We start from the raw sequence: 20,740 nt of genomic DNA, 5'->3' as shown, positions 1-20,740 counted from the left end.
TACAAGAATTACTCAAAAAACCTCTTGAAGTGGGAGCTGGGGGGTGGGGGGAGAAGGCCATAAGTAGAAGAAAATTATGAAAGAAAAAATCTCATTGGTAAAAGGAAACATATAGCAAAGGTAGCGGCTCAACCACTTATGAAGCTAGTGTGAAGGTTAAAAGACAAGTAGTAAAATCAACTATATACACAATGATTAGTTAAGGGATACACAAAATAAAAAGTTGTAAAATACAACATCAAATACATTTAAAACATGGGAGGTGGGTAGACTAAAATGTAGTGCTTTTAGAATGTGTTAGGACTTAAGACCATAAACTTGAAAGTCATTCAGTGACAAGGGAAGATAGCAAGACAAGAAGAACAAAGAATTACAAAAAAAAAAAAAAAAAAAAAAAAGCCAGAAAACAGTTAACAGAATGGCAGTAAGTAGGGGTGCCTGAGTGGGTTAGTTGGTTAAGAGAACCCAATGCGGGGCTCGATCCCAGGATGCTGGGATCATAACCTGGGTTATGATCCCAGCAGAGGCTTTAACCCACTGAGCCACCCAGGCACCCCTGTGCAGAAGCTTTTAATCTTATGAAGTCCCAGTAGTTCATTTTCGCTTTTGTTTCCGTTGCCTCAGGAGACGTACATAAGAAGAAGTTGCGGGGGGCTGCCTGGGTGGCTCAGTGGGTTAAGCCTCTTCCTTCGGCTCAGGTCATGATCTCAGGGTCCTGGGATGGAGCCTAACGTCGGGCTCTCTGCTCAGCAGGGAGCCTGCTTCCCCCCCTCTCTGCCTGCCTCTGCCTACTTGTGATCTCTCTCTCTGTCAAATAAATAAATAAAACCTTTCAGGGCGCCTGGGTGGCTCAGTGGGTTAAAGCCTCTTCCTTCGGCTCAGGTCATGATCTCAGGGTCCTGGGATCAAGCTCCGCATTGCGCTCTCTGCTCAGCGGGGAGCCTGCTTCCTCCTCTCTCTCTGCCTGCCTGCCTCTCTGCCTACTTGTGATCTCTGTCTGTCAAATAATTAAAAATTAAAAAAATAATAATAAGTTGTTACAGCTTATGTCAGAGAGGTTACTGCCTGTGTCCTTCTCTAGGATTTTGATGGTTTCCTGTCTCACATTTAGGCCTTTCATCCATTTTTAACTTATGTATGTGTATGGAGTAAGAAAGTGGTCCAGTTTCATTCTTCTGCATGTTGCTGTCCAGTTTTCCCAACACCATTTGTTGAAGAGACGGTTTCTTCCATTTAGATATCCTTTCCTGCTTTGTCAAAGATTAATTGGCCATATAGTTGGGGTTCATTTCTGGATATTCTGTTCTGTTCCACTGATCTATGTGCCTGTTTTTGTGCCAGTACCATACTACAGCTTTGTCATATGACTTGAAGTCTGAAATTATGATGCCTCCAGCTTTGCTTTTCTTGTTAGATTGCTTTAGCTATTGGGGGTCTTTTGTGGTTTCATACAAATTTTAGGATTGTTTGTTTCTAGCTTTGTGGAAAATTCTGGTGGTATTTTGATACAGATTGCATTAAATGTGTAGATTGCTTTGGGTAGTATAGACATTTTAACAATATTTGCTCTGGCAGTCCATGAGCATGGAACATCTGTCCATTTCTTTGTGTCCTCTTCAATTTCTTTCATCAGTGTTTTATAGTTTCCAGGGTACAGATCTTTTACCTCTTTAGTTAGGTTTATTCATAGGTATCTTAGGTTTTTGGTACAATTATAAATGGGATTGGTTTTTTTATTTCTCTTTTTGTTGCTTCATTATTGGCAGTACATAGAAATGCAACACATCTCTGTGTGTTGATTTTGTATCCTGCAGCTTTACTGAATTCATGTATCCATTCTAGCCATTTTTTGGTGGAGTCTTTTGGGTTTTCCTCATAGAGTATCATGTCATCTACAAATAGTGGAAGTTTGACTTCTTCCTTGCCAGTTTGGATGCCTTTTACTTCTTTTTGTTGTCTGATTGCTATGGCTAGGACTTTTAGTACTGTGTTAAATAACAGTGATAAGATTAGACATCCTTTCTTATTCCTGACTATAAAGGAAAAGCTCTCAGTTTTTCCCCATTGAAGATGATACTAGCTGTGGGTTTTTCATACATGGTCTTTGTTATGTTGATGTATGTTCCCTCTGTCCCTATTGGTTGAAGGTTTTTAATCAAGAATAGATGCTGTACTTTGTCAAATGCTTTTCTACATTTATTGAGAGGATCATATTGTTCTTCTCCTTTCTTTTATTAATGTGGTGTATCATGTTGATTGATTTGTAAATATTGAATCACCCTTGCAACCCTGGAATAAATCCAGTTTGGTCCTGGTAAATAATCCATTGGGTAATATTTTGGTGAGAAATTTTGCATCTGTGTTCATCAGGGATACTGTTCTCTTTTTTAGTGGGGTCTTTGTCTGGTTTTAGAATCAGGGTAACGCTGACCTTGTAGAATGAGTTTGGAAGTTTTCCTTCCATTTCTTTTTTTTTTTTTTTATTTCTTTTCAGCATAACAGAATTCATTGTTTATGCACCACACCCAGTGCTCCATGCAATACGTGCCCTCCATAATACCCACCACCTGGCTCACCCAACCTCCCACCCCCCGCTCCTTCAAAACACTCAGATTGTTTTTCAGAGTCCATAGTCTCTCATGGTTCATCTCCCCTTCCAATTTCCCTCAACTCCCTTCTCTTCTCCATCTCCCCATGTCCTCCATGTTATTTCTTATGCTCCACAAATAAGTGAAACCATATGATAATTGACTCTCTCTGCTTGACTTATTTCACTCATCATAATCTCTTCCAGTCCCTTCCATGCTGATAAAAAAGTTGGGTATTCATCCTTTCTAATGGAGGCATAATACTCCATAGTGTATATGGACCACATCTTCCTTATCCATTCGTCCGTTGAAGGGCATCTTGGTTCTTCCCACAGTTTGGCGACCGTGGCCATTGCTGCTATAAACATGGGGGTACAGATGGCCCTTCTTTTCACTACGTCTGTATCCTTGGGGTAAATACCCAGTAGTGCAATTGCAGGGTCATAGGGAAGCTCTATTTTTAATTTCTTGAGGAATCTCCACACTGTTCTCCAAAGTGGCTGCACCAACTGGCATTCCCACTAACAGTGTAAGAGGGTTCCCCTTTCTCCACATCCTCTCCAACACACGTTGTTTCCTGTCTTGCTAATTTTGGCCATTCTAACTGGTGTCAGGTGGTATCTCAATGTGGTTTTAATTTGAATCTCCCTGGTGGCTAGTGATGATGAATGTTTTTTCATGTGTCTGATAGCCATTTGTATGTCCTCATTGGAGAAGTGTCTGTTCATATCTTCTGCCCATTTTTTGATATGATTATCTGTTTTGTTTGTGTTGAGTTTGAGGAGTTCTTTATAGATCCTGGATATCAACCTTTTGTCTGTACTGTCATTTGCAAATATCTTCTCCCATTCCATGGGTTGCCTCTTTGTTTTGTTGACTGTTTCCTTTGCTGTGCAGAAGCTTTTGATCTTGATGTCCCAAAAGTTCATTTTTGCTTTTGTTTCCTTTGCCTTTGGAGACATATCTTGAAAGAAGTTGCTGTGGCTGATATCGAAGAGGTTACTATTACCTGTGTTCTCCTCTGTGATTCTGATGGATTCCTGTCTCACGTTGCGGTCTTTTATCCATTTCGAGTTTATCTTTTTTTTTTTTTTTTAATTGTTTGAGAAGAATAGGTATTATTAACTCTTTTTAAATTTCTGGTAGAATTCACCTGTGAAGCCATCTGGCCCTGGACTTAGAGATTTTTTATTACTGATTCCATTTCTTTGCTGGTTATCAGTCTGTTCAAGTATTCTTTTTCTTCCTGTTTCAGTTTTGGTAGTTCGTATGTTTCTAGAAATTTATCCATGTCTTCCAGATTACGCAATTTGTTGGCATACAGTTTTTCATATTATTGTCTTATAATTGTATTTCTGTGGTGTTGGTTGTTATCTCTCCTCTCTTATTGGTGATTTTATTTATTTTGGTCCTTTCTATTTTTCTTTTTGATAAGTCTATATAAGGGAAGGGGGTTATCAATTTTATCAACTTTTTCAAAGAACCAGCTCCTGGTTTCACTAATCTGTTCTGTTGAGCTTTTTGTTTGTTTGTTTCTATATCATTTATTTCTGCTCTAATCTTTATTTTTCCCTTCCTCTGCTAACTTTAAGTTTCATTTGTTGTTCTTTTTCTAATCTCTTTAGGTATAGGGTTAGGTTGTGTGTTTGAGATTTTTGTTCCTTCTTGAGGTAGGCCTGTATTGCTATATACTTCCCTCTTATTACCCCTTTTGCTGCACCCCAAGGGTTTTGGACTTCATGTTTTCATTTTCATTTGTTTCATGTATTTTTTTATTTCTTTTTTAATTTCCTAGTTGACCCATTCATTCTTTAGTAAGATGTTCTTTAATTTCTGTGTGTTTGTGGTCTTTCCAAATTTTTTCTTTTGATTAACTTCAAGTTTCATAGCAATGTGATTGGGAAATATGCATGGTATGATCTCAGTCTTTTTGTACGTGCTGATGCCTGATTTGTAACCTAGTATGTGATCTGTTCTGGAGAATGTCCTATTTGCCCTTGAAAAGAATGTGTATTCTGCTGCACTAGGATGGAATGTTCTGAATATATCTGTTAAGTCCATCTTTTCCAGTGTGTCATTCAAAGCCTTGTTTCTTTGTTAATTTTCTGCTTAGTTGATCTGTCCATTGACATAAGTGGTGTATTAAAGTCCCCTACTATTATTCTATTATTAACAATGAGTTCCTTTTATGTTTGTTATTAACTGACTTATATATATGGTTGCTCCCAAGTTGGGAGCATAAACATTTACATTTGTTAGATCTTGTTTTTCACCCTTTATTATAATGTAGTGCCTTTCTTTATCTCTTGTTACAGTCTTTGGTTTAAAATCCAGTTTGTATGATGTAAATATGGCTGCTCCAGTTTTCTTTTGATTTCCATTTGCATGATAAAAGTTTCTCCATCCCCTCATTTTCAATCTGGAGGTGTTTTAGTCTAAAATGAGTCTCTTTGCAGGCAGCATATGATGGGTCTTGTTTTTTTTTTGTTTGTTTTTTTTTTTTTTTAATATTTTACTTATTTGACAGAGAGAAATCACAACTAGACAGAGAGGCAGGCAGAGAGAGAGAAGGAGGCAGGTTCCCCGCGGAGCAGAGAGCCCGATGCGGGGCTCGATCCCAGGACCCTGAGACCATGACCTGAGCCGAAGGCAGAGGCTTTAACCCACTGAGCCACCCAGGCGCCCCGGGTCTTGTTTTTTTTATCCATTCTAACACCCTATGTCTTTTGATTGTTGCATTTAGTCCATTTACATTCAGAGTAATTGATAGGTAAGAATTTAGCGCCATTGTATTACTTGTAAAGACAGTGTTTCTGGAGGTTTTCTCTGTTCCTTTCTAGTCTTTGTCACTTTTGGTCTTTCTTCCCCTCTCAAAGGGTTCCCTCTAATATTTCTTACAGAGCTGGTTTAATGGTCACAAACTCCTTTTGTTTTTGTTTGTCTGGGAAACTCTTTATCTCTCCATCTATCCAGAATGATAGCTTTGCTGAATAGAGTATTCTTGGATGCAGATTTTTCCTATTCAGCACCTTGAGTATATCATGCTATTCTCTTCTGGCTTGCCAAGCTTCTGTCGAGAAATCTCCAGTGAACTTTATGGATTTTCTCTGGTAAGTTAAGGACTTCTTTTGTTTTACTACTTTTAAGACTTATTTTTTAGGAAGCTCCACATGAAGCTTGAACTCACGACCCTGAGATCAAGGCTAGAGCTAAGATCAACATCAGAGGCCATTTATATCTCTTGCTCCCAAAAGTAATGGCCTTATGAAGAAGAGGTCATGTAATGCCTAGGGCCTGGCACTTCAGGGAGTATCTCCAGCATGTGCTGTGTTTGCTCTGTTGTTGTGTTTTGGCTGCTCTATCCTTCAGGCCAGTCACCTGCAGAGGTTCTCTTTGCCTTCTGTGGGCAGGGTTTGCTCCCTGGCCTGAATGTGGTGAGTTTTAACTAGGTGTTCTCTGGTCTGCTTTTGCAATGAGACCTGACACCAACTCCACCAGAACTGAGGCTCTGTAGAACTCTCTGATCAGATGTGTGGACAGCATTCTTCTTGGGGCGGGGGGGGGGCGGGGGAGGGGGTGTATTGCAGCGCTGGGCTGAACTGAGGCAGGTTGACCAAGGGGGCAGTCCCACCAGAGCAAAGGGGAGTGAGGCTTGGTGTAAACAAATTAGGCAGCCAGTATTAGCACTTTCCTGCTTCCCACAGGTGGCTATGTGTTACGCTGAGGGGCAGGGAAGGAAAATGGTACCAGCCAGGTCCTTTGTTCCTGAAGAGTTGTCTCTGTGAATACTGCCTCTTGGGTACATGGTGTGGGAAGAGTGAATCATCTCCCCAATGTGTGGCCCAGGTATTCTTCAGATCACTGTTTCCGTGCTGTCAACCCCCAGGTTGTTTGCCTGCCTTGTCATAGGAGTAACACATTCTCTATTGGCCTCTATCCCAGCCAAGCCTTCTGGCCTTTAAAACTCCACGGTTTGACTCCCACTGTTGTAAGAACTCACAGAATTTAGCCCCTCTGATCTTCTAAGCCAGTGAGTTTGAGGAAACATTTTCCTTCTGTTCTCTCTCTCTCTCACTCCTCTCTCTCCTTTTACTCTTTTTACTCCTCTCTCTCTCACCCTTCTCTGCAACCATGGCTCCCTTCCCTCTGCAGCACCTGCAATCTGCTTCTCCCCTAAGCTATGTCTCTGCGCTTCCTACCATCTTCGATGTGGCCTCTTCTCTCCTTTTAGTTGTGGAGTCTGTTCTGCCAGTCCTCAGGTCAATTTCTGGGGTGTTTAGGATGATTTAGTAGTTATCTAGTTGTGTTCATGGGATGAGACAAGCCTAGCATGCTCCTACTCCACCGCCATCTTCCTTTCTTGCTCCAGTTTCTCTGAAAGATAGTAGGGGATTTTAATACCCCACTTACATCAATAGATAGATCATGCAGATAGAAAATCAGGAAGCAAGCAGTGACCTTAAACAACACATTAGACCAGATGGACTTAACAGACAGACACAGAACATTCCATTAGAAGACAGCAGAGTACATATTCTTTTCAAGTGCACATGGAACATTCTTCAGGATAGATCATGTTAGGCTACAAAACAAGTCTCGGTAAATTTAGAAAGACTGAAATCATATCAAGCATTTTTTCCAACCACAATGGTATGAAACTAGAAATCAACTACAAGAAAAAATTATAAGACCCATCTGTATGCAGTCCACAGTAGACTTACTTCAGACCTAAAGACACATATAGACTTAAAAAACACAAACACATGAAGGCTAAACAATGCCCTACTAAACAACAATGAGCCAATGAGGAAATCAAAGAGGAAGTTTAAAAATACCTTGAGACAAATGAAAATGGAAACACAGCATTCAGAAATCTGTTGGACAGGGCAAAAGCCATTCTAAGATGTAAGTTTATGATAAAGTCCTGTCCTAAGAAACAAGAAAAATAAACATTCTAACCTTGCACCTAAAGAAGCTAGAAAAAAGAACAAAAAGCAAAGTTAGTAGAAGGAAGAAATAATAAAGATAAGAGTGGAAATAAGTGAAATAGAGATAAAAAAATAGAAGAAAACCAATGAAATTAAGAAGTTTTGCTATATGCAAAAGAATGAAATTAGACTATTATCTTATACCATCTATAAAAATAAACCCCAAATGGTTTAAAAACCTAAATGTAAGTCATGAGACTATAAAACTCCTAAAAGAAAACATAAGCAGTAAACGCTTAGACATAAATCATAGCAATATTTTTTTGGATCTGTCTCTTCAAGCAGGGGCAACAAATGCAAAAACAGTTGGGACTATATCAAACTAAAAAGGTTTACACTGTGAGAAAAACCATCAACAAAATGAAAAAGCAACCTACTTTATAGAAGAAGATATACACAAATGATATGTCCAATAGAAGGCTAATGTTAAAAATATATAAAGAACTCCTACAACTCAACACCCATTTTTAAAAAATGAGGGGTGGGTACCTGGGTGGCTCAGTCAGTTAAGCAGTTGCCTTTGGCTCAGGTCATGATCTCAGTGTCCCGGGATCGAGTCCCACATCAGGTTCCCTACTCAGCGGGAAGCCTGCTTCTCTCTCCCGTTGCTGCTCCCCCTCCTTGTGCTCTCTCACTTTCTTTGTCAAATAAATTAATTAATTAAAAAATGTGGGGGCACGGGTGACTCAGTTGGTTAAGCCTGCCTTTGGCTTAGGTCATGATCCTAGAGTCCAGGGATCGAGCCCCACATCAGGCTCTCTGCTCATCAGGGAGTTGGCTTCTCCCTCTGCCCCTCACCCCACTCATGTTCTCTCTCTCATGCCTTCTGTCTCTCTCTTAAATAAATAAATAAATAAAATCTTTAAAAAAATGGGCAGAGAACCTGAATAGACATTTTTCTGAAGAAAACATACCAACAGACACATGAAAAGATGCTTAACATCATTAAATAGGAAAATGCAAATCAAAACCATAATATCATCTCACACCTGTAAGAAATAGCAAGTATTGACAAGGATATGGAGAAAACAGAACCCTGGGCACTATTGGTGGTGAATTGGTAAGTGTAAATTGGCGCAGCCATCATGGAAAACAGTATATATCACATATATATGTGATATATATGAGTATTGAGTATTACTCAGCCATAAAAAGGAATGGAATCTTGCCATTTGCAACAACACATATGGACCTAGAGAGTGAAATGTCAGACAAAGAAAAACAAATAATGTATCATTTCACTTATATGTGGAATCTAAAAAACAAAACAAACACACATAGTGAACAAACTGGTGGTTGCCAGAGGGGTGGTGGTTTGGAAGATTGGCAAAATAGGTGAAGGGGATTAAGAGATACTAACTTCCGGTTACTGTGATCATTTGTAATGTATATAAATGTTGAATCACTGCTGCACACCTGAAACTAATATATAATATAATAGTGTGTGTCAGCCATGCTTCCGTTAAAAAAGTCAGGCAAGAAATACAAAACAGTGGTTTTCAAGATACTGGATATCTAGCAACAAGATAGTGATTGCTGACAGACAGAAGCAAACAAGGTTAAGCCTTATGGTTGTTTCAACTTACTGCCTTGAGAGAGTTTCCAAGCCACAGTCTGGGAAGCGGGACTCCAGGCAGAGTCCATCAGATTCCCTGATTTTAGGAGACAGAGGTGAGAGCTAGAGAATCAGGGTGGCTAGGGGCAGGGCAGAGCACAAGCAAGAAAGCTCCAGACATCTTTAGAACTCCTCCACAAGTATTCAGTAGAATACTGATCAGAAGATGTATGTGGGGAAAGTAACTAAAGCTAAAGAAAGTGCTATCCATGATTAGAGGGAGCAGTCACACAGGGCCAGGGATAGTATTGGTCTCTACCAGTCAGACTGGAAACCTCATAATATACAGGCCTTTGGGTAGAGTACTCTTGGGAGTCTTGCTTCATTAATGGAGAATTATTAACCCTAAATTAAGCATTGCTAGGTCCTGCCTAACCAATTTAGAAAGCAAGACCTACAAGGATAAAAGGATTTTAAAGTGACTTAACAGCATTCCAGAACAAAGTTTGGGAATATTTATAAGAATAAAAATATCCGGCATTCATCCAGGTGAAATTTGTAATGGTTGATGCCATCAGGCATGCAAAGAAGCAGAGAAATACAACAGGTAATGCGGAAAAAAAAAATCAGTTGAAACCGACCAGCTGTTGGAATTAAACAAGTACATTAAAACACCTATCATAACTGAATTCCATCTACCCAAAAAGTTAAGATATGGAAGATACATATTTTAAAAAACCAAAACTGAACTTGTAGAGATGAAAACTAAGGTGTCTGGGGTGCAAAATACACCAGATTGGATTAACAGCAGATTAAACATTGCAAGTGAAATGATTAGTGAATTTGAAGCGTAGACTAGAAACTATCCAAAATGAGAAATGGAGACACAAAGAAAGGAAGAAAAATGAAAAGAGCATCCCTGAGCTGTGGGACATAACTTCAAGCAAACTAACATACTTATACATGGGAGAGGTGGGGGGATTTCAAATAAAGAATTTGTCAGGTCTTTGTCCCAAGTTCCTAGGATAGAGCTTAGAACTTCCCAAAAGATAAGAACATCTTTGTTTTTCACAGTGGGCTCCTGGGACCATGCTCGAATTTTTAGTAATGAGGTGACTCATTAATGGTGGGTCCCTATATAGTTTCAGAATGAGGACTTGCTGTGCCAAAAAGGCCAACTATGTGATTAGAAGTTAGGTCTTTCAGCCAGGTGATATCAACCTGGGGATAGAGCCTAGAAATGGAGTTCAGTCATATGGACAATGATTTAATCAAGCATGCCTACCTAATGAAACCCAATAAAAACTCTGGACACTGAAGCTCAGTGATGGGCTGGGAGGGTGCCATGCCCTGAGACTAGAAGCTCTGTGTCTCAGACCTTCTCAGAGTTTTCCCTCTGCATCTCTTGTTTAGCTGGTCCTAACTTGTATCCTTTATAATAGCATAGTAACCATAATGTAGCACTTGCCTCATTTCTTTGGGTCACTTAGGCAAATTGTTAAACCTAAGGGGGTAGTGGAAACCCCCAACTGTATAGTCAGTTGGCCAGAAGTGTGGATGGTGTAGGAACCCAAGTTAATGGTGAGAGAAGTCTTGTAAAGGGCTGTGCCCCTAACCTGTGAAATCAGTACCGATTCTGGATAGTTAGTACTGGAATTGCATTGCAGGGGAACAGAAAAATTATTTGAAGATATAATAGCCCCAGATTTTCTATATTTGTTAAAAACTATAAGCTCAAACCAAAGATGATCAAGAAACCCAACACAAGAAACACAAAGAAAACTATATACCAAGTCACATCACAATAAAGTAGTTCAAAACCAGTAATAAAGAGAATATTTGAATAGCAGCCAAAGAAAATCGTCACATTTCATAAAGTGGAACAAAGGTGAAGATAAAAGTAGATTTCATGTTGGAAACAGTCCAAGTCAGAAACATTGGAGCAACATCTTAAAAGTACTCAAAGAAAATAGCTATCAACTTAGAGCATCATACCCAGTGAAAATATCTTTCTAAAATGGAGGTGAGTTAAAGATTTTTTTGGACATAGCAAAGCTGAAAGAATTCATCACCATCAGAAATGCAGTATAAGAAATGTATTTGGGTTGGGGGGAAGTTGTTCAGTTAGGGAAGAAAATAATGCCAGATGGAAATACAGATTTACATAAAGGAAAGAAAATCTCCAGAAATGGTAACTAAATGGATAAATGTATATGATTTCTTATTATTCATATCTCTTTAAAGGATAACGATTTAAACAAAACTACCAGTGTTTTATAGTGATTATAACATATGCCTACGTACAATTTGACAATAGCATAAAGTCCAGGAGAAGAAAAATGGAAGTATACAATTGTGTGGTTCACATATTATCCATGAAGTGGTATAATACCACTTGAAAATAGATTGTAGTACGTTAAAGATGTACCTCTACTCTCTGACACAATCGCTGAAATAACAGAGCTAAAAACCAAAAAAAAGTTTAAATAAAATAGAAGTTATAAATAATACTCAGTGAATCAAAAGGAGGCAGGAAAGGAAGGAAAAAAGGGGAACAAAGAATGAATGAGACAGCGGCACCTGGGTGGCTCAGTTGTTAAGAGTCTGCCTTCGGCTCAGGTCATGCTCCCAGAGTCCCGGAATCAAGCCCCACACCAGGCTCCCCGCTCAGCAGGGAGTCTTCTGCTCCTTCTGCCCCTCCCCCTGCTTGTGTTCCCTCTCTCTCTGTGTGTCTCTCTCTGTCAAATAAATAAATAAAATTTTTTTTTTAAAAAAAAGAATGGATGGGACAAACAAGATGATAGGCCTAAACTTAACCATATCAATAACACATTAAATGTAAGTGATGTGAATTCTCTCAAAAGGCAAAGATGAGACAAAAAAGTAAGACCCAAGTATATGTTGCCTGAAAGAAATGTGCTTTAATTATAAAGACACAAATAGATTAAAAGTAAAAGAAGAAAAAGAGATATAGCATGCCTGGGCACCTGGGTGGCTCAGTGGGTTGAGCCTCTGCCTTCAACTCAGGTCATGATCTCAGGGTCCTGGGATCGAGCCCCACTTCGGGCTCTCTGCTCAGCGGGGAGCCTGCTTCCCCCTCTCTGTCTGCCTCTCTGCCTACTTGTGATCTGTTTGTCAAATAAATAAAATCTTTAAAAAAAAAAAAGATATAGCATGCTAACACTAATCAAAAGAAAGCTCTTACAAATAAATGGGAAGACTTACTGTGTTCATGGACTGAAAGACTTAACATTGTTAAATGCCCATTCAACCCAGAATAGTCTGTATAGATGCAGTTCAAGTTCTATCAAAATCCAAATGGTCCTCTTCCCCCATCTCCTGGCAACCCTATTCTATTCTCTGCTTCTGTGAGTCTATTTTGGATACCTCATGTAAGTTGAATCATGAAGATGTTGTTCAATGGATATAGTTTTAATTATGAAAGGGAAATAAATTCTAGACATCTGTTGTACAACATAGTGCATAAAGTTAACAGTGCTATATTGTGCAGCTTAAAATTTGTCAAGAGGATAGATCTCATGTTAAGTATTCTACCAAAACAAACAGACAAAAGAAAAAAAAGTACAAGGAAACTTGGAGGTGGTGAATATGTTATTACCTTAATTGTAGTAATGTTTTCTTGGGTATACACATATGTCCAAACTCTTCAACCTGTATATATTAAATATGTACAATTTTTGTGTATTGCTTATTCCCCAGTAAAGTTTAAAAATACCAATGGCATTTTTTGCATAAATATAAAAAACAATTCTAAAATTCATGTGGAATTTCAAAGGATCTGGAATAGCCAAAACAACCCTGAGAAAGGAGAACAAAGCTGGAAGCTTCACACATCCTAACTTCAAAATATATTACAAAGCTACAAATTCTTGCATGTATACTCAGATGATTTGCATCCATTCCCAACACAGTAGGGAAAGGATGATCTCTTCAATAAATGGTATTGGGATAATTGGATATCCACATGTAAAAGAGAGAAGTTAGATTCTTATCTCACACCACATACAAAAATGAATTCAAAGGAGTTTAAAGACCTAAACCTAAGACCTGAAACTATAAAGCTCCTAGAAGAAAACAGAGAGGGAAACCTTCATGACCCTTGGGTTTGCCAATGGATATGACAAAAAAGCATAGGCAACAAAAGAAAAACTATGCAAATGGGACTATATCAAACTTTAAAACTTCTGGACAGCAAAGGGCAGAGTGTAGTAAAAGGTGGTCTATAGAATGGGGGAAAAAATACTTGCAAACATATCTGATAATGTGTTAATATATAGAATATATAAAGAACTCCTACAACTCAATAAGAGCAGCAGTAAAAAAATAACCAGATATTTAAATGGGCAGATAAAAAGACATTTCTCCAAAGAAGTTGAAATGTCTAACAAGCATATGAAGAGATGTTCAATATCAGTTTTAAAAAATAACAAACAGGGGAATGCAGATCAAATCACAGTGAAATATCACCTCATACCTGTTAGAATGTTTAAAAAAAAAAAAAGCATTGGTGAGGATATGGAGAAATTGGAACATCTGTGCACAGATGATGGGAAGGTAAAAGGGTGTAACTTCTATTGAAAATAGTATGGAAGTTCCTCAAAAAATTTAAAATAGAGCTACCATATGACCTAACAGTACCACTGTGGGGTAGATACCTAGAAGAATGGAAAACCATGGGGCGCCTGGGTGGCTCAGTGGGTTAAAGCCTCTGCCTTCGGCTCGGGTCGTGATCCCAAGGTCCTGGGATCAAGCCCCGCGTTGGGCTCTCTCCTCCGTGGGGAGCCTGCTTCCTCCTCTCTTCTCTCTGCTTGCCTCTCTGCCTATTTGTGATATCTGTCAAATAAATAAATAAAATCTTTAAAAAAAAAAAAAAGAATGGAAAACCATCTCAAAGGGCTATTTGTATTCCATGTTCATTGAGCATTATTCACAATAGCCAAGAATTAAAAGCAACCTAAATGTCCATCAGTAGATGGATGGATAAAGAGAATGTGGTATATACATATAATGGAATATTGTTCTGCCTTTAAGACAAAAGGAAATTCTATTTTATTCAACAGCATGGATAAAATTTGAGAACATTATACTAAGTGAATTAAGCCAGTCACAAAAAGACTGTTACTGTACTATTGCACTTATCTGGGGTATCTGAAGTAGTCAAACTCCTAGGAAAAAGAGAAGTAGTTGCCAGAGGCTGGGGGAGAGTGTGTGGGAAGTTGTTGTTCGGTGGGTATGGATTTTGATCATTTGGGATTGGGGTGGGAGGGATCTGTTGCACAACAATGTACAAGTTGTTGACAATATTGCACTATATACTCAGAAATTGTTGGATTAATTTTATGTTATATGGCATTTTTTTCTGCAAAAAGAAAAGAAAGCTGGATGACTATTTTAATATCAGACAGAGTGGTTTTCAAAGCATATAATATTGCTAGGTAAAGATAAACGGATCAGTTCATCAAGAATGTAACAATTCATGAAGAATATAACAAAAATGATAAAGAGATCAATTCATCAAGAATATAACAACTTGTAAAGAATATAACAACATGGGGCACCTGGGTGGCTCAGTCATTGAGCATCTGCCTTCAGGTTGGGTCATGATGCCAGAGTCCAGGGATCAGCTCCACATCAAGTTCCCTGCTCAGCGGGCAGCCTGCTTCTCCCTCTCTCATTCTCCCTGCTTGTGTTCCCCCTCTCACTGTCTGTCTCTGTCTCTGTCTCTCTCTCTCTGTCAAGAGAGGTGGTTGACCAAAATTGGCACTGAATTTTAAGACTTAAATTTGAGAGGTTTACTGAGTGATCCATGAAAAGGGAGAAGAATGTCATCTAACTGTGAAAGTCTTACACAAACTTTAATAAGCAGAGATGTTACCTCCACAGTCTAGCAAAACTGTTTTTTTTTTTTCTTTTCTTTTCTGTGCTTCTAAAACATCTACACTATAATTGTATGTATTAGGTAGGGATGCCATAACAAAATACCATGGACCAAGGGGCCTAAACAAGCAAAATTTATTTCTTTACCAAGTATTAAGAGTTCCAAGTATTAAGAGTTCAAGATATAAATTGGGTTGGGGGAACATAATTAAGCCCATAACACTGTACTATAGCATTTATAACAGCAGTCTGACTCTATTTTGAGTTTATTTTCTCTCTTACGGGCTCCTAATCTTTTTGAGGACAGAAATAACTTATTCAAATTGGTTTCCTCAGAATGCCTATCACTGTTTCTTGTTTATAATCTTAATCTAATCATGAGGAAACATCAGACAAAACCATGTAGAAAAAGTCTACAGAATAACTGACTAGAACTCATTAAGAGTGTCAGAATCATGAGGGGTGCCTGGGTGACTCAGTTGGTTATCCCTCTGACTCTTGATTTCAGGGTTGTGAGATCAAGCCTTGCATCAGGCTCCATGCTGAGCATGAAGCCTGCTTAGGACTCTCTCTCTCGCTCTCTCTCTCTCTTTTTCTCTCTGCCTCTCCCCATTTATGCTCTCTCTCTCAAAAAAAAAAAAAGTGTATTTTAGGATTATGAAGTACAAGACTGAGGAACTGTCGAAGATTGGGAGAAACCAATGAGGCACAAGAGCTAAATGCATCAACAAAAGGCGACCTACAGAACGGGAGAAGATATTTGCAAATGACTTATCAGATAAAGGGCTAGTGTCCAAAACATATAAAGAACTTAGTAGTCTCAACACCCAAAAAACAAAAAATCCAGTCAAGAAATGTGCAGAAGACATAAATAGACATTTCTCCAAAGAAGACATACAAATGGCTAACAGACACATGAAAAAATGCCCAACATCACTCCTCATAAGAGAAATACAAATCAAAACTACAACGAGAAACCACCTCATACTGGTCAAATGGTTAAAACTAACAACTCACTAAACAACAGATGTTGGTGGGGATGTGGAGAATGGGGAACCCTCTTACACTGTTGGTGGGAATGCAATTTGGTACCACCACTCTGGAAAATAGTATGGTGGATCCTTAAAAAGTTAAAAATAGAACTACTCTATGACCCAGCAATTGCACTACTAAGTATCCATCCAAAGGATACAAAAGTACTGATTCAAAGGGGGCACATGTACCCCAATGTTTCTACCGGCAATGTCCACAGTAGCCAAAATAGAGCCCAGATGTCCATCGACCAGTGAATGGATAAAGAAGAAATGGTCGTTCATTGTATATATACAATATATACATTCATTGTATATATACAATGAAATACTACTCATCCATCAAAAAGAATGAAATCTTGCCATTTGCAATGACATGGATGGAACTAGAGGGTATTATTGTAAGCAAAATAAGTCAGAGAAAGACAGGTACCATATGATTTCATTCACATGTGGAATTTCAGAACCAAAAGAGATGAACATAGGGGAAGGGAAATTAAAATAGGATAAAAACAGGGAGGCAATTCATAAGAAACTCTTTAACTATAGGAAACAAACAGGGTTGCTCAAGGGGTGAGGGAGGGGGTAACTGGGTGATTGTCATTAAGGAGAACACTTGTAATGAGCACTAGGTGTTATATACAACTGATGAATCACTAAATTCTGCCCCTGAAACTAATATACACTACATGTTATGTATTGTATTATTGTATTTATTTAATTGTATTTATTTAATTGTAGTATTGTATTTATTTAACACTACATGTTAAATTAAAACAATTTTTTTAATTAAAGATTTTATTTATTTTTATTTATTTATTTGACAGACAGTACAAGTAGGCAGAGAAGCAGGCAGAGAGAGGAGGAAGCAGGCTTCCCACCAAGCAGAGAGCCCGATGCAGGTCTTGATCCCAGGACCCTGGGATCATGACCTGAGCGAAAGGCAGAGGCTTTAACCCACTGAGCCACCCAGGCGCCCCATAAATTAAAACAATTTTTAAAAAAGGACTAAATGTGGTGTAGAATCCTGGAACAGAAAAAGACACTAAGAGAAAAGCCGGTAACATTTGAATGATGTCTGTAGGTTTACTATTGTGTCAGTGTTCACTTCCTGGTTTTGATCATTGTACTATGGTTTGTAAGTTGTTACCGTTACGGGAGAAGGGCATAGAAAATCTCTAATATTTTTGTAACTTTCCCATAAGTCTAAAATTATTTCCAAATAACAGGTTAAATAGTAGGTCCATTGGTTTGAGACCACATTGGTAGATATGGACAGTTAACTGTTCTGAAGAATCAAAGAAAAGAGGTATAATTGATGTCTGTCCATTTACAACTAACCAATTAATAGCTTATATCCATGTTGCCATTGCTGTTGCCTCTGATTATTAAATTAACAGTAATTATTTCCAGTAGTTTCTCTAGGCTCATTTGAAGTGTTTTAAAAATCTTATTAGAGGGGCGGGGATGGGAGGTTGGGGGAACCAGGTGGTGGGTAATAGGGAGGGCACGTATTGCATGGAGCACTGGGTGTTGTGCAAAAACAATGAATACTGTTACGCTGAAAAAATAAATAAATTTAAAAATAAATAAATAAAATAAATAAATTTAAAAAAAAAATTCTTATTAGAGGGGCACCTGGGTTGCTCAGTGGGTTGAGCCTCTGCCTTCAGCTCGGGTCATGATCTCAAGGTCCTGGGATCAAGCCTCGGGTTAGGCTTTCTGCTCAGCGGGGAGCCTGCTTCCCCCGCCACCCCACTCTCTCTGCCTGCCTCTCTGCCTACTTGTGATCTCTGTCAAATAAATAAAATCTTTTTAAAAAATCTAATTAGAAAATAAAAATGTTATTTCAGGGTTTTAATATTCTAATAGTCTTCCATGGGAATAAAATAGCAGATTTTAAAATAAAAATAAAATCCTAAATTGAAAATAGATTTGTCCACATAGTTATTTTGAAGGACATTAACTGACTCCCACAATTTAACAGATTTCAAACTTAGCTACCTGGCTATTTTTTTCCCTCAGAAACTTCCCATATATCTAGGTTAAGAAAGAATCGTTATAGTTGGCTTATATCTTATCATCTTTTCTGTGTAAATTTCTCTTAACAACCCCTACCCCAGAATCTGTAGGGTGAGTTTCCCTGACATGCCTTGACATGTTAAAATTGCTATACATACCTCTAAGACATACGATTCACAAATCGCTAAATTAAAATTTCAATGCTTTATTAAAGTATGCTTATCAGAAGCTTAAGCTTCTTATGCTTATCAGAAGATAAGTATGCTTATCATAACAGAAGCACACCTAAGTATGCTTGTAATAAAATTTTAATGTAATAAAGTGTTAAATTTTATTTTTTTATTTTTATTTTTTTAAGATTCTATTTATTTATTTGTCAGATGGAGATCACAAGTAGGCAGAGAGAGAGGAGGAAGCAGCAGACTGCCTGCTAAGCAGAGAGCCCGATGTGGGGCTCGATCCCTGGGTCCCGGGACCACAACCTGAGCCTAAGGCAGAGGCTTTAACCCACCGAGCCACCCAGGCGCCCCTAAAGTGTTAAATTTTAAAGGCACTGTTCAGTATTCTAAAAAGAGCAGGTTTGCTCAACTGGCTACTTACGCTACAGGAAGGAAAAATTCTGCTCAAGTGTTAAGTTTTTTTTTTATTTTGCTCTGTGGTATGTTTGTTTATTTAGTTTTGGTTTTAATCTTCTTCAGGATGTGGTGGATACACACCCTGGCCTCACGTTCCTGAAAGATGCTCCAGAATTCCACTCCCGCTATATCACCACGGTAAGCTGAGTCTTCTTTTTTCTTAGTAGAGATCTATAAGTCTCCTTTGTCCAGGCTTTCAGAGATCTATGCAAAAGGTAATCTGAGTTATATTGATTATTTTAAGTGGGAGGAAGGTACAGTAAAGTTGAATTGGTTATTCGTATCTACTTTCCTTCTTATGAAGTACCAGTGTATACAGAATTAGAGTAATATATTCATTCTGTCTGGTCTTATGAGGTACACTCTTTGCTTTGTTATTAATATTGATACCCAGGGCGCCTGGGTGGCTCCGTGGGTTAAGCCGCTGCCTTCGGCTCAGGTCATGATCTCAGGGTCCTTGGATCGAGTCCCGCATCGGGCTCTCTGCTCTCTGCTCGGCAGGGAGCCTGCTTCCCTCTCTTTCTCTCTGCCTGCCTCTCTGCCTACTTGTGATCTCTCTCTCTCGCTGTCAAATAAATAAATAATCTTTAAAATATATATATATATTGATACCCAGTTGATATTGAGCATTTACAAACAGCCTTCCCCAGAAAAAGATGTGTCTTTCCCAGAAAAGGATGTGTCTCAAATGTAGAACTAGAAATGGTAATGAGAAATAGCTTATATATAATCAGAAAAAAAAGAATTTAACATAGCATAATCACACTATCCCATTTTGTGAGGTGCTCCCGGGCCCTGTTTCTGATGCATGGCCTCAGTCACAGTTAAGGCATGAAGTCGGAGCGCACCAGCCTGCAGTGCACACTGCAGCCGCGTCCAGCATTCTTTGCCCTAGCTCCCAGATTATCTCTGCAGGAATTCCAGAGGTGAGCCCCAGGACAAGCCCTCCATCACAGCCACACTCAAGTGAGTTAGCACTTGCGTCTGGCTCACACCGCACCCCCCCCCCAATAAGATCACCTCTGAGAATCATCCTCTCGTCCTTAGAGTGCTTTTTGTTGGCCGTGAATTTATTGGTATTCTGTCAAGTTACAGAATACTACCATTCTTTTTTCCCTTTCAGAACTTCATTCTTGGCTTTTGCGTTGGCTCTCTGTTGTAAAACTTTGTAAGTCTTTCTTTGAGCCAGAAGGTGTCACTGTCTTCTAAGACTCTCTCAGAAGTGATTTTTGCCGGTGGAGCACACCACTACTGTTCTGAACTGCTGCCACGGTCACCATGGTGCAGTCACCCTTGTTTCTCACTTGGACTACTTCTACTTGGTCTCCCTGCTTACACCTTCATTGCCCTACGGTGGTCTCCACAAAGCAGAGTAATCCTTTGAAAATGTAAGTCAGTTCATGTCACTCCTCTGTTCAGACCCTCCAGTGGCTTCCCATCTCACTCAGAGGAAAAGCCAGAGTCCTTGCTAAGACTCCCCATAATCCCCCCTGCCACGACACACACACACACACACACACACACACACCCCACCCCCCCACCCCCCCCCTTACGCCCTCTGCATTCTCCTCTCTCCTGTTACCTGCCCCTCACTGTGCTTTGCTCACAACGGCATCCTCCCTCCACTTCTGCCTCAGGTGCTTTTCACTTCTTCCCCTGCCTGGAATGCTCTCTGCAGACAGCCACAGAACTTCTTCCTTTACTTACTTCATTCTGACTGTACGCTCAGAAATTCCCTTTTCAGTGAGGCCTTCCCTAAACACCCTTTACCTTCTTCAGCCTTCTTCTCCCTCTGTCCCCTCCCCCTACACTCTCTATTCATTTGTTCTGCCTTATTTTTCTTTGCAGATTTTATATCATTTACTATTTTAAAGCTTAAAAATCTCCTTCTCTATGATAGAAACTCCACCGAAGCAGGCAATTTGTCTATGTTTTTCACTACAGTATCTCCAATACCTAGAATAGTGCCTCGCGCATATTAGATAAACAGTATGTATTGAATAAATAAATGAAATTATCCACT

At 39.1% G+C, this 20,740-nt stretch overlaps 1 protein-coding gene across 4 annotated transcripts in view; it reads left to right on the top strand.

Moving 5' to 3' along the window:
• PPP2R3A (protein phosphatase 2 regulatory subunit B''alpha) overlaps nt 1-20,740 on the top strand; it is a 199,151-nt gene that overhangs the window by 107,415 nt on the left and 70,996 nt on the right. For all 4 annotated transcript variants that reach the window (XM_046001661.1, XM_046001660.1, XM_046001663.1 and 1 more), the window contains one exon: nt 18,781-18,855. In XM_046001661.1, coding sequence (XP_045857617.1) covers nt 18,781-18,855 — 75 coding nt within the window. The remainder of the gene's footprint in view (nt 1-18,780; nt 18,856-20,740) is intronic.

Source organism: Meles meles, chromosome 4, assembly GCF_922984935.1.
Source record: "Meles meles chromosome 4, mMelMel3.1 paternal haplotype, whole genome shotgun sequence".
Taxonomy (NCBI): domain Eukaryota; kingdom Metazoa; phylum Chordata; class Mammalia; order Carnivora; family Mustelidae; genus Meles; species Meles meles.
This window is presented reverse-complemented; position numbering and strand designations above follow the sequence as displayed.